Raw genomic sequence first — 15,376 nt, forward strand, 5'->3', positions numbered from 1 at the left:
ATTTTCTGCAGAAGCCTACCATGGTGAACCTTATCAAACGCCTTACTAAAATCCATATATACCACGTCCACTGCCTTGCCCCCATCCACCTCCTTGGTCACTTTCTCAAAAAACTCAATAAGGTTAGTAAGGCACGACCTACCTGCCACAAAACCATGCTGACTATCACCTATCAATTCATTACTCTCCAAATAACTATAAATCCTATCCCTTATAATTTTTTCCAACATCTTGCCGACAACAGAAGTGAGACTCACCGGTCTATAATTCCCGGGGAAGTCTCTGTTCCCCTTCTTAAACAATGGGACAACATTCGCTAACCTCCAATCTTCTGGTACTATACCAGAGGCCAACGACGACCTGAAGATCAGAGCCAGAGGCTCTGCAATCACTTCTCTTGCCTCCCAGAGAATCCTTGGATAAATCCCATCCGGACCAGGGGATTTATCTATTTTCAGACCCTCCAGAATATCCTGCACATCCTCCTTATCAACTGTAATACTGTCTATTCTACTCCCTTGCAACCCAGTGTCCTCCTCAGCTATATTCATGTCCCCTTGCGTGAACACCGAAGAGAAATATTGGTTCAATGCTTCACCAATCTCCTCCGGTTCCACACATAACTTCCCTCTGCCATCTATAACTGGCCCTAAACTTGCCCTAACCAACCTTCTGTTCTTGACATACCTATAGAACGCCTTAGGATTCTCTTTAACCCTATCCGCCAAAGTCTTCTCATGTCCCCTTTTAGCCCTTCTAAGCTCGCTCTTCAACTCCCTCTTAGCCAATCTAAAGCTTTCTAGTGCACTACCCGAGTGCTCACGTCTCATCCGAACATAAGCCTCCTTTTTCTTTTTAACCAACAAAGAAACTTTTTTGGTGCACCACGGTTCCCTAGCCCTACCAATTCCTCCTTGCCTGACAGGGACATACCTATCACAGACTCGCAGTAGCTGCTCCTTGAAAAAACTCCACATGTCGGACGTTCCCAGTCCCTGTAATCTCCTAGTCCAACCTATGTTTCCTAATTCTCTCCTAATAGCCTCATAATTACCCTTCCCCCAGCTAAAACCACTGGCCCGAGGTTCATGCCTATCCCTTTCCATCACTAAGGTGAACGTAACCGAATTGTGGTCACTATCACCAAAATGCACACCAACTTCCAAGTCTAGCACCTGGTCTGGCTCATTTCCCAGCACCAGATCCAATATAGCCTCACCTCTAGTTGGCCTGTCTACATACTGAGTCAAAAAACCTTCCTGCACGCTTTGAACAAAAACTGACCCCTCTAACGAGCTAGAGCTATAACAATTCCAGTCAATATTAGTCAAGTTAAAATCCCCCATAACAATTGCCCTATTACTTTCACTCCTAAGCAGGATTGACTCCGCAATCCTTTCCTCAACCTCTCTAGAACTTTTAGGAGGTCTATAAAAGACTCCCAACAGGGTGACCTCTCCTCTCCTATTTCTAATCTCCGCCCATACTACCTCAACAGATAAGTCCTCATCAAACCTCCTCTCTGACACTGTGATACAATCTCTGACCAATAATGCTACCCCTCCCCCTCTTCTACCTCCTTCCCTACTTCGACTAAAACATTTGAACCCCGGGACCTGCAGCATCCATTCCTGCCCCTGCTCTATCCATGTCTCTGAAATAGCCACAACATCGAAGTCCCAGGTACTGATCCACGCTGCAAGTTCACCCACTTTATTGCGAATACTCCTGGCATTGAAGTATACACATTTCAAACCCTGCTCCACCCCACCTCTGCAATGCCGTGCATTGCAGTCCGCATCCATGCATCCCTCACTTTCAGCCCCACTACTCAGGATCCCTCCCCCCCCCCCGAATCAGTTTAAACCTCCCTGCATGGCCTTAGCAAATTTACCCCCCAGGATATTGGTCCCCTTCTGATTAAGGTGTAGACCATCCTTCTCATAGAGGTCACACCTTCCCCAGTACGAGCCCCAATTGCTTAAGTACCTGAACCCCTCCCTCCTGCACCATCCCCTCAGCCATGAATTCAAACCTTCCCTCTCCCTATTCCTCTCTAAACTATCCCGTGGTACAGGTTAGTGGAGATTCAGTAGCAGCTGATTAAGGAGATATTTGAGAGTAACAAGGAAAGATATATTCCAGTGAGAAAGACTCTCAGGGAAGGATGCACCATTTGTAGTGATTTAAGGAGGTTAAAGATAGCATCAAACTGAAAGAAATACCACAAAAATGAGTGACAGGTTAGAAGTTTTGACAGAATATAATGAACAACGAAGAATAGCTAAAATATTAATAGGGAGGGAGAAATTAGAGTATGAGAGAAAGATGGCTAGAAATACAAAATAGGTAGCAAATATTTCTACAGGTATTTAAAAACAAAAAGAGGAAGTGAAGTAAATGTTGGTCCTCTAAAGAGTGAACCTGGGGACCAATAATGGGAAATAAGGAAATGGTGGATGAATTGAATTAATTGGGGTGGCACAGTGACGCAGTAGTTAGCACTTCTGCCTCACAGCACCAGGGACCCAGGTTCAATTCGAGCCTCGGATCACTGCCTGTGTGGAGTTTGCACTTTCTCCCCGTGTCTGCGTGGGTTTCTTCCAGGTGCTCCGGTTTCCTCCCAGCATCCAAAGATGTGCGGGTTAGGTTGATTGGCCATGCTAAATTGGCCCTAGTGTCAGGGGGATCAGCAGGGTAAATGAGGGTTATGGGAATAGGGCCCGGATAGGATTGCGGCCGGTACAGACTTGATGGGCTGAATGGCCTCCCTCTGTACTGTAGGGATTCTATGATTGTATATTTTGTCTTCACAATAATAGAAATAATTGTGATCAGGAGGTGAAATGTAGGGTGGAACTTAAAAGAGTTACAATCACAAAGAAAAAATATTGGAACTAAAAGCTGACAAAGCCTTTTCCACACTGGCAGCACAAATTTAAATTATCCTAAGTTTTTTTAAAAAGTGAAAAATAGTTTTTGTCATGTTCTTCATGCAGCAAATCAGGAATCCAACAATCTTTGTTGGCTGTGAATCTATAGCCTCTCCTTTTTGAAATTAAGTTTTTCACCTCAAATGAGGTAGACTAGACAATATACTCTCTTCCACAACCTTTGTCAACATATTCAGTTGTTAGCATGCACTTATACGAAGCTTATGAAATTAAGTGATGTTTGATGATGAATAGTGGAATAAATATTAATGGTTTTGTGAATTCTGCAATTCCTGGATTCATATTTGGCACATTCAACGAGATAATTGATGTATCTTGTACCATGAGTGCAAGATAATGTATTATCACCAGTAATATCCTGAAGGTCACCAGTGACCTGGCCAGGTAAATTCTGTAGCTTCTGGAAAGGGTCCGAGGCTGAATATTCTGTGGGAAGTGGCTTACTTTCCACAATGCTCAGTGTGATGGAACATGTCCACTTAACCTGGATGTGTGCAGTTGCAATGACATTCAAGCAGCTTAACACTATCCAGATCGAAGCAATCCACATGATTCGTATGTCATCCACAAGTGTTAACATCCACTGGTGCACCACTGCAGCAGAACATATTACACTTAAAATGACTGTAGCAAATATTCAAGGCTTTTTCAGCAGCGCTTACCAAATCAAAGACCTTCATCTCTGAGAGTTGGATACCATCACCTTGAAGTTCAGCACAATTGTGTTCAGTTGTAGGCAATCTCTGCAAAGAGGGCCTCAATCAGGCGTTACACTCCTATCTGCATATGCAAAAGGACCAATACCTACATCATACCTATATCTATATGGGGCAGCATGGTGACACAGTGCTGCCTCAAAGTGCCAGGGACCCAAGTTCGATTGCCGGCTTAGGTCACTGTCTGTGCGGAGTTTGCACGTTCTCACTGTGTCTGCATGGGTTTCCTCCAGGTGCTCTTGTTTCCTCCCGTAGTCCAAAGATTTGGAGGTCAGGTGGGTTGGCCATTTTAAATTGCTGCTTTATGTCCAAAGGTGTGTAGGTTAGGTGGATTAACAATGGTAAATGCACAGGATAAGGCACAGGGGAGGGCCTGGGTGGGATGCTGTTTCGGAGCGTTGGTGCAGATGTGATGGGCCAATTGGCCTTCTGCACGGTAGGGATTCTATGGTTCCATGGATTTATGTGTTCCTTGTATACATCTGCAAAAGTGCAATCCAATTTCTCAGTCTTTAACTCTTCTCTCCTGTTCTTATAAATTCTCATGCACAATGACTGAAATAACAAAAGAATCAACCAAAATTGTGAAGATGATGAAATGTTTATTCTTCAGAATTAGTACATTGGTTAGATCCTTCAAGCCTAAATACAGTCTGTGAATTATTCAGTTATCTTCACACAGTTGCCAAATGAGTAAAACATGGCGATTATTTTAAAGAATTGCATAGAAAATGACATTCACCTCAGGATAACACATTATTCGATTGTATCTTGCAACAGAAAAAAAGCCCACCAACTACACCAGCTGTGCAGCAATGGCAGAATGCAGTGGAAGAACAAAGTCAATGTGAAAGAACATTGTTGGGGTGTAAAAGAGACATTGTGATATCATTATTGCCCATTTGGCATGTGGCTGAATGGCCTGCAGAGATTTAACTTTTAATATGCTGAAAGATCAAGTCAATCTGATATTTGGTTGAAGTTGTTTTTTCACTACGCTGGGATTTCTTGTGGCCAAGCTGGCCTGGAATTTATGAAAGGACAAAGGCCTGAAACTTTACCACTTTGTCCATCCCGGAATCGGGACGGGCAAGGTTTCCGGATCGGAATTCTCCACTGGCCTCGGGTGGGATTTTACGATCTCACCTGAGCGACATCGTAAACTCCTGCCCAAGGTTTTAGATGTAACAGCTTGTCCTTAGCAGAGAGTTGTTTCCAGACGTTTGGAGCCAGTGCTCCTTAAGTGGGCATTGGAATGTAAACAATATGCACTTAGAGGCCTAAACACGATGGAGTCTGGAGTGACCAATACCTTTGACCTGGCTCTAGTTGATTGGCCTAATCCAACAACGCAATTGGGTTTCTGATCAATTCATTGGCTGGTTGCCAAGGGACTTCTGCACTTTAACTATGCCAACACAAAGGGCTTGTGACATTGTGAAGAACCCGGGGACCAAAGCTCACAAGAAGAGATCACATCTGGAAGAAGAGACAAAGGCTGATTCCATGCAGCAAAGCCCTGGCCAGGTTTCATGTGCAAGTGGAAATCAACCAACCTTAAGTTAAATAAAGTAACAGATAGTGAGTATTTGGTTGCTGCATGGCAACTATTTACTGTTTAAGTAGCAACAGAATAAAGGAAATTGTGTTTAAGTATTTAAAGTTGACTTTTTGTTTCTATTTGCTAGTAGAGGTTAAAACACGCAGATGTTTCTTACAACAGGCACTACAGGCAAAAATGAATTGTTCTTTTAGAATCTCCGCTGGATGTTCCAGTTTGGGTATGACACACAGCTACACAGGTGTGGCAGTAGATCCTAAATTACATAATGCTGCATACTGACTAAGACCCCCTACTTTGAGATCTTGCAATACCAAGGAGATAGGAAGAATCAGGCACTTCTGTTACGAGCACAGGGAAAGAAAAATCCAGAGGGCTAAAAAATGAAAGAAAAAGCAGCTGTGAACTTGTCCTCTTGCACAGGTACTGAGCATAAGATGAAAGAGAATACATATTTATTTACATGTTGGTAAAATGGCCATTTTTTTAATTATTAGTGTCCCAAGTAGGCTTAACATTACAATGAAGTGACTGTGAAAATCCCCCAGTCACCACACTCCGGTGCCTGTTCAGGTACACTGAGGGAGAATTTAGCATGGCCACTGCACACACCAGCATGTCTTTCGGGCTGTGGGGGAAACCGGAGCACCCGGGTTAAACCCATGCAGTCATGGGGAGAACTTGCAAACTCCACACAGACAGTGACCCAATCCGGGATCGGACCTGGGTCCCTGGCGCTGTGAAGCAGCAGTGCTAACCACTGTGCCACCCATTGCTACCTTGCTGCTCATACCTACTCTTAGTATAATATTAGCACCACCAAGAGCCTGGATTTAGGATCCAGGATATATATTTGTTTCACCAGGTGTTGGCTTCAACGAGTTAATTCTGGCCACAAAAGCAGAGTTTAATAATCATCTCAACCGTAATAATAATAATTCTCAACCGTAAGAGAATAAGCTCATTAACAGTGTTCAGTTAAGAAAATGCAATGAATCTGGCAGGAATAAGCATTCAGATGAGAGACACAGAAGCAGGTTATAATTTGAACATAGAGGACGAGTGACTTGCAAGCAGTTTATTATTGGCATCAAGGTAAAGGAGGCAAAGTTGTTGGATGTTCCACAAATCACTATGCGGCGCCATCGTTAAACTTGCATATGTGCAAATCTGCCACAGGGGAAACTATAGAAACCATCAGAAAATAGGCCATTATAATGGTCTATCCTACCCAGCTACCTTTCCAGTGTGTTCAGGTTGGACCTGCTGCTGTCCAGATGGGAACAAAGCACGTCAAACCTCATGAAGATATGTATTAAAGACTCTCTGCATACTATTTCTTGTTCATTTGTGCCGGAAATTCTGTCCCATTCCTTTAGAAAGACAAAAACTCCCCCAACAAATAATTGCTCGGTATACAAAGCAATACTGGGTACAAAGAAGTCTGGTCACATCTAAAAATGCAGCATTTGGGAGTTAATTCTACCAAGCCATGGGCTCCAACAAGAGATAAATACACAAAGGCTATGAGAGTTGGGGATAGAGTTCCTGTAGCTCATTTCTCCAACACATTCCAGCTGTTGGGGCACATTCTCCGATGTGAGCATTTAATTAAACAATTAGGTCAGTAATGTTAAACCTAGATTTCACTTGAAGGTAAAAGTACGTTAGAATGGAAAGAGAAATAAATTTTTGGATCATTAGCAATCCTGCAAAATTAATGAACCTGCTCAAATTGGGAGGCAGTTCTGCCTTTTCTTTCCACGTATCCAGTTTGGTGTCTGTCACTGAGTCCATTGAAATATCCTTCACTGTAATTTTTGGAAGTATTTTAAATGCTTGATCCAAGAATGATCTAGCACAGAAGGAGGCCATTTGGCCCATCAAATCTGTACCAACTACAATTCCACCCAGGCCCTGTCCCCATAACCCCATGCATTTACTCGAGCTAGTCCTCTAAGGGGTAATTTAGCACGGCCAATCCACCTAACCCGCACATCTTTGGACTGTGGGAGGAAACCAGAGCACCTGGGGGAAACCCGTGCAGACACGAGGAGAACATGCAAACTCCATACAGTGACTCGAGGCCGGGAATTGAACCTGGGTCCCTGGCGCTGTGAGGCAGCAGTGCTAACCACTGTGCCACCGTGCCACCCCGTTTCCACTTTTTGGTCTTTGCCTAATGCTCTAACGTTACTAATGAATGGGCTTCCATCATCTTTTTGGGCAGTGGTTGAAGTGATCACTAATTTGGGAAACATTTTAAGGCTTCATTTACATCATAGTTCCAAACGCAGCAGTAGCATCATGAGGCACAAAAATGTTCACGGAAGGACAGATTATCTGAGTTGGTTTCCCCCATTTAACTATTGTAAAAGCTGCCTCTGGCAGTGGAATTTGCAGGTTATCTTTCTTTCTGGCTACAGGAGAGTTGTTTTGTATTGGCCACTAGTGCCGTTTGTACATAGATAATTCTCACAACAACAGGTTAAAGTCCAAACAGGTTTATTTGGTAGCACGAGCTTTCGGAGCGCTGCTCCTTCATCAGGTGAGTGGAAAGTAGGGTTCACAAACATGGCATATATAGACACAGACTCAATTGCAAGATAATTATAGATTGGAATGTGAGTCTTTACAGGTAATCAAGTCTTTACAGGTACAAACAATGCAAGCCTGTACCTGTCAAGACTTGATTACCTGTAAAGACTCGCATTCCAACCATTATCTTGCAATTGAGTCTGTGTCTATATATGTCCTGTTTGTGAACCCAACTCTCCACTCACCTGATGAAGGAGCAGTGCTCCGAAAGCTCGTGATACCAAATAAACATGTTGGATTTTAACCTGGTGTTGAGAGACTTCTTACTGTACCCACCCCAGTCCAATGTTGGCATCTTCACATCATAGATAATTCTGATATACGTTGCATCTTGCTGCCAACAAACCACCTTGTTCTAGAGGCTTGGCTTAGCTTGGAATCATATTTCAGGTTCATCCCACACTAAAACAGCATCAGTGGAGCTCTAATCGGTGCTGAACTTTCTAACTGGCTTTGTGTATCCAAGACTAGGAAGGACACCAATCCTCCTTCAACTTGCTGGCAGTCAGCTGGAGATCCGTTTAGCCAGCTCCTTTCTTGTTGGGGTTCTGGTAAGGTTGGTCTCTCACATGCTACTTTTGCAATGGCGAAATGAGGATCACCAGCACACTGAGAAGGTAGCTGAATGAAATTCCTTTGTCAGGCTTCAAATTGAAATTTCCCCTCCATAGTTTTTTTAAAAACAGGAATATCTGGTAAATTCTGGTAAATATCTGGTAAATTCAGCACCTCTGTGTTCCCGGGAATGCAACATGCCTCAAGGGAGCAAAGTTCTGAAGAACTGTGATTGAAATGGAACACTTCCTCATTCGGAAACCTCATACACTTTAACCTCTCCATTCCAGAAATCCATTGTCCTGGAATCACCAGTTGTCTGGACATTTTTTGAGCAGATCCGAGCATTTCCCCCAATGTCTCCAGCATCATTTCCGTACTTTGGAAGCAGCAACATGGAAGATCGTGGATTGGGATAAGCAAAACAACTGTTGTTGCTTCAATGTTTCACATTTCAGGTAAATATTTAGAGCCACAGTGTTTTCCAGTTCACGCACTTGGTGGTTAGGCATTCCAATATCATTCTGACATCCAGAGAATACCGAAATCCAGAAATGACTTCGTCCCAAGCATTCCGCGCTGGAGCAGTTACAGTTCAGCAGTTCCCAAGTGATTCCACCTTGGCTTGAGCTTTCTGTATTCTCACCCACCAAGATGTCTCAATTCCAAACTTAGAAAGGGACTTCATAACCCAGCAGTTTATCATTTCTAGTTCCACTTTTTAAAAATTCATTCGTGGGACATGGGCGTCGCTGGCTGGCCAGCATTTATTGCCCATCCCTAGTTGCCCTTGAGAAGGTGGTGGTGAGCTGCCTTCTTGAATCGCTACTATCCATGTGCTGTGGGGTAGACCCACAATGCCGTAAGGGAGGGAATTCCAGGATTTTGACCAAGAGACTTGGGAGTAGAATTGCCAATTAGAGCCAAGTTTGGGGTAATTTTGCACTTCAAACCAACATCCTCCAAGAACTGAGTTGAGACCAACCCCAACGAATCTTAAACGTGCCCCTTACAGTCAACAGACAGACTTTACAGAGCCCTTTTGACAAGAATACATGAGTTTATTGTTCACTGTACTTTTATTTGGCAGCTTATATATCTCTGCAACATCACTGGCAAAGGGAAAGCAATGTTGCTTTGTGACCAATTAACATTCGGCCATTTGCTTTAGCAATTATAAATTGAATCTGTACAGGTTCAGAATCTTTCAATACAAACATCCAAATTTAAAATTTCAGTAGTACCAAATACCATTCAAAGTAGAAACCTGACAGTATTGATCCTGCATAGACAGGTATTAGGTGACAACAAAAAAAGAGAGTTCAAATTTGGAATTGGTTACTTGTCCAAAATGAGAGAAAAATCAATTCCAGACGCAACGATGAGAGTATAATTGGGAGCAATTCATCCGAATTCTGAAATGAACATTCTTCCCAAACCATCTAAAGATGTTAGGGGTGGGAGTTGGGTGGCAATTTTCTCAATGCGTGAAGTGTTCAGGCACTCACAAGCAGGTTCAAGAAATGCTGTGTCATAAGAAAATTGAGCTGAGTTGAATGCACTTGCAGTGCAGTGGAACAATATAAAATAGCACCATTGTGAATACAAACACTTGTGGCTTTTAAGAATATGTTGCTTTCTCTTTTGCGTGACAGGTGGCTGCTCTGTCTGTTTTTGAACTGCGCACAATTTTCCAATGTGCGTTTTGAGTCATGTGAGGATTTGCAAAATCTACCCTCAGAACTTAAGCCATGACCTAATTCCTTACCAGGCTTCCACTTGTGTTTTCTATTGCGTTGTGAATATGGCAAAGGATTGCAACCCCCACATCTTAAAAAATGAAGCATTTGAGCTGATTACCCAATTCAAAAACACTGCTTTTTGTGAACGTGTTGTTGGATGAGGGGCAGCTTCTCAGCCTAATCACCCTATCCAGCTCCAACACATCCTTCTCACATATTCTTGATTAAAAACAGAAACTTTGACGATAGTACATAAGGCTACCTCTGAAAGAAAAGCACCATATTCAGTGAAACTAGTATCTGTGCTGAATAAAATGTCACCGTGCTTAGCAATGGGGAGTAGTCGGTGCCTCTACATTGGATAGCACGTGAAACACAGGAGCCACTCATCCCTCTACTTCATGCTAACGACAGTTATCAAATCACCTCAGTTTGTAGTTGTGACAAATGTGACTCCAGCTGATGTCACATGCAACCAACATAACAATAGTTTCTTATTGCAGACTGCATCATTGTGTCACATTCATGAAATAAAAGAAAAGCTCTAGCAATTAGATTTCAAGGTGAGGCATGGGACTCCTTTCAATTTGATTTGATCTATATACCAAACGCCAGTTCTTTCCCATGCCTTCATCGAAGATGGACTTATTTCTGTAAACAAATGTCTTCAGGCAAAGAAGAGACCAAATCCTCCTCAGCTATTGGCATGTGTTTATTGACTGGCTTTGTCCTATGATCAGTGCGAGGTGGTACGTACCCTGCATCTTCACTCACTGTTACAATATCATTTACTAAGTACTGAAGTGTCCGTCAATGCACCACGCTTGGCGAAGATACCGAGGGTTTAACATCACTAATAATTCCAACAACTGAATGAGCCAAAATGGATCTCTGTCTGTGCCAAAAACACAATGCTGCATTGGAGGATTCTGTGCTAATGTGAAATGGTGACTGAGAGGCTTCACTATACAAGCAAAAGTCAACTGAGGCAATTAGGGGTGACGCATCTAAATAACCTTTGCAGGCAGTTTTCAGTATGGCTGAGTGGTCACTTCCAATCTTCCCACTTAAGAATAGGAAGTTTGCGTTTTGTAGAGGGTGCAAATCAAAGCTCATTATGAATGAAAGCCAGTTGAATATATCCATGCAGAAAAGCATGCATTTTTAGTAACTGGATCTGTGGAGAAGAGGGCAACAATTTCACTTTCTGAGGTAGCCGTAAACATTAAAAAGAGCACCTTTGTGATGAGTAAACGTGAAACTTCCACAATATTTTTCGTTTCTTGCTTTTCTATTATGACTTGTGAAATAAAAAATGCAGATGATAGCTTTAGAACCAGTCTCCCGCACACTTTGGTCATTGTGGAAAGTCACTGTGTACAGTTAAGCATGTACATTTAAAATACACGAGTGAGAATTACAGAAAGCATCCCTATTTCAGGAGAGTAAATTGCAGGTTTGGGGCTGTGGGGTGGTGGGGCCGCATCCTTTAAAATTAAATTCCACAAGAAAGCAAACTAATGTATTTACAGTATATGAAAAAAAGCCTTTGAAATACAGACCAGTTTATCTTCAGTAGATTAGATTGAGATGCAAATACTTTGTACTGTCTGACATCTTTTGTTTAGCAGTCCCAAAGATGTGTGGGTTAGGTGGATTGGCCATGCTAAATTGTTTCTTAGTGTCAGGGGGATTAATAGGGTAAATACGTGGAAAGGGCCTGGGTGGCATTGTTGTCAGTGCAGGCTCGATGGGCCAAATGGCCTCCTTCTGCACTGGAGCCAGTCTATGATTCTATCTGTATGCACTGGCTGCAGCCTGTGGTTCCTGAGTCACATGTAGCTGATTAAGGCCCTGACCCTAATTGATCAAACCCATTTTGATGGTAATCAAATGGCTTGTTTCATTTTGTTAACACTGTACTTGTTAAAAAATACAATTTTTTAATAGAAACATTTCAGATGTTGTTGCAATGTGTCTCTAACTTATTGGCATTTAAATAATACATAGCGACTCTTAAGATTTGGGTTTTTGACTAAATTTTTTAAAACGGTTCTAGTTAACACTAACATTGCCGACCCCTGTCCCAGCCCCAGTGTGAGAGTTTTGTGATACAGCTTCGAGGAGATGAATTGCAACGGGAGCAAGTTGCAATGTTAGGGCAAACAGGAAAATTATTTTGCTTCCTGCCAATTTGGGGAAGGGACAATGTCAAGTAAGTGTCGGCATCGCGCACCGGAACACCAGTTCAATGAGCAGTTAGCGCTGCAAACAGCCAGGTGTATGAGCACACAGGTAATCGGCAAAGATGGTCTTTGAAAAAAAATTCATGTCCACTCTCATTTTTTAAAGAAAAGCTTGAGGAGGAGCTGGTATTTTGTTGCAGACAAGGGTAGCATCAGGTATGGCACAGCCCATCGGAAATAGGCCTTCACCTTCGTACTGTCTAATGATGTCCACACATAGTAGTGCTTCCTGTACTGAGACATAGAGCATAGAACAATACAGCACAGGAACAGGCCCTTCGGCCCACAATGTTGTCATGACATCAAATTAAACCTAGCATTGGCCTGATCAGATTGAGAGGAGCTACTGAAAATAAACTGCACCTGAATATATTGGACCAGGCCAGAACCAGGAAATCTTGGCACTGTCTGGTCCCTTATTTGCTTGTGTGGAAGCTCAGTAGGTTAATAAAATGGGGGCTTTGCAGAGTGGTAGGTATCAAGGCACACCATTTTGTTTTATACAATCGGTTTTAGAAACCATCTCCTCCTAATATACAAAGTTTGTGAAGTCAGCTGGCGATTCGTCAGAAAGGCCTCTGTGCCTGCTGGCTGAGCAAGAGTCACGTTGGCGGGGAGGATCCGAGCTGGCTGGCCGCTACAAGTACTTCATGCAGACTTGACAGCGGCTGACCCGTGTCCGCAGCTGGCCCGCTTTCAGCGTCTCCGAGGGCGGTGACTCCACAAACTGCCGATTCGCCTCCACGATGGTCAACCAGAAACTGTACTTGTTGGCAAAGTAGTGGCATGTGCCGCGGGCGCCGTTGCACTCGATGAAGGGCGTGGAGCGGAAGTCCTCCAGGCAGGAGCCTGGCGACACGAGAGACTGGCCCCCACCTTCAGCGCCAGCGGCTGTGTGCTGGGGAAGAGAAAGAATTCGAATGAATGGTCAGTCTCTGCGAACAACTACTGCCACCTCTAAATCAGATGGATGGAGCTCCATCTTACAGCCCACCGCCAGGTGAGAAAACGGGCAATAAAATAGTGCGCCGTGCCAGCCTCCACTCTGCTGCAGCGGGGGAGGCATCCACCCACGGACCAACCAAGACCCTTAATGGTCAGATCTAACAGACCATGGGAGAGACCTGCACCCAATGTGGCAGATTTGTCTCTGTGAGTTGCAGACCGGTGAAGTAAGGGGTTTCTCCTTTCCGGGTCCCTGCCCGACAGTTTTCCCTCCAATCTTTCATGCACCCTCCCCCACTCACCCCCCAACCCCCTCATCTCACTCCCCTCGCTGAGGTTTTCCTAAGACCCTGGATGCTCATTGCTGAACATCTTCTCGATGCAGTACCAGCAGTGGCCAGTGCTCCCAGTGGCACTGTCGGTACTGCAGAGCTGCCGGCCTCCCATTGGTTGGCAGCTCTCTGAGGCGGCACTTCCTCATGAAGAGGGGAAGAAGTCTCAGCTTTGAAATAACTATGGCGGTGGCTCACCCTCAACCTTTATACTGGGTGTGGCGGGCCCAGCTTCAGGGATTTTAATACTATCCAACTCATTATCCTAACCTTTCAACTGCATTCTTTCCCATAAAGAGGTGAAACCCTTTCCCTCCCCCACACATCTTTTCCTTCTTTACCCTTTGAGACGCAATGCTTGGTGTCACCTAATGTCTGGTTCAGGATTCATTTCATCTTCTCCGCTTCAACCTTGTTGGTGTTTGCACTTTGACCCTTAACCCTCAGTCTCGACTGAAACAAAGTAGGAGGCGCATACACAGGAGAAGTGATGCTTTGTGGTCATTTTGGAATGATGTTTGCGAGCACTGCAGTTGGCATGGTGGGCATGTACTGCCATGTGTGTGTTGTGCCAGGGTCCCAGATTTGATTCTAGAGTTAGTTGATTCTAGAGTTAGTTGATTCTAGAGTTAGTTGATTTCATCTTGGGCAGATGCAATGGTACTACAATTCTTCTCGGCAACTCTGAACTAAAGGGGATAGGGGTGAGGCTGGGGTGGAATTAGCCAGAGATCCCACTCCTGCCCTTTATCCAGGGACCATCGCTAAAATGTGTGCGCGGACAAAAGGGCAGAACAGGACAGGATGGGAGTTTGACTGTGATGCCACCCAAGATGAATAGCCTGTTGCCATCCATTGTCCAAATTAAGAGTGGACACTTGGATGAGATGGCGCATCACAAGGTGCCCAATGATGGGGAGGATGAAAAAAACTGTTGGAAAAGGTTTGCAATTTAAATAAAATAACTGGAAATGATTAATTAATGATTAATATAAGTGCTTACATGAGGACAACGGTTTTCTTTTTGTGGCTAGATTCCTGAAGTCCTCAGCAGAGCTGGGAGAGAGCTTTGTTCTGTGGAAAGCTACCTTCAGGGCGAATCCTGCCACCACGACCTAATGGTTTGTCCTGGCTGTCCCATCATCTACATTCCTCATCACCTTGTCTAACCCACACGGCAACATCACTTTCTGCGAAACGAGTTAGCACTAACCATGAGGAAGGAGTAGCCGATCCAGAGACTCCGCCAGCCATCCGGACACTGTGGAATGGTTATATCCTGGCTGTGCACAGCAATGGCCTGAGATGGCACCTCACAGACTGAACAGCGGCTGATGTAGCGTCGGATCTGCAGGTTGGAAACGGGCATCATGGGGATGGGGGCAGTGGTAGACAGCCAATAGGACTTGTCATTCCTGTTTGCATAGTGGCACACCTCATCGACGTTACAGTAAAGGAAAGGCATGGTGGTGAAACGGGGCAAACATGAGCCCGCCATTCCTGTAGAAGAGCAAAGACAATATTAATCTAGAATCACAAACCTACATACCTTTACCAGATTCCAAGAGCACATCACATGGTCATGTGTGCAATGCTGCATTCACTCACTCTGTGCATTGTAAACTGCATCCATCAATGGTTAAGATTTAAAATGCAATCAGTTCTCTGGCAAATGCAGGTTTCATTTCTTCCAATCAAGGTGTTGACTCATGCTGGGGGCACTCCAC

General features: G+C 44.0%; 1 protein-coding gene across 6 annotated transcripts in view; it reads right to left on the reverse strand.

The window, feature by feature from the left end:
• Window positions 1-4,260: 4,260 nt before the first annotated feature.
• The window catches only part of col4a6 (collagen, type IV, alpha 6), a 389,276-nt gene continuing 378,160 nt past the window's right edge, over window positions 4,261-15,376 (reverse strand). For all 6 annotated transcript variants that reach the window (XM_078211871.1, XM_078211872.1, XM_078211874.1 and 3 more), the window contains 2 exons: window positions 14,863-15,149; window positions 4,261-13,270 (listed from right to left, as the gene is read on the reverse strand). In XM_078211871.1, the coding sequence (XP_078067997.1) occupies window positions 13,010-13,270; window positions 14,863-15,149 (548 nt within the window). In that variant the 3' untranslated portion in view covers window positions 4,261-13,009. The remainder of the gene's footprint in view (window positions 13,271-14,862; window positions 15,150-15,376) is intronic.

This window comes from Mustelus asterias, chromosome 4 (assembly GCF_964213995.1).
Source record: "Mustelus asterias chromosome 4, sMusAst1.hap1.1, whole genome shotgun sequence".
Lineage (NCBI taxonomy): Eukaryota > Metazoa > Chordata > Chondrichthyes > Carcharhiniformes > Triakidae > Mustelus > Mustelus asterias.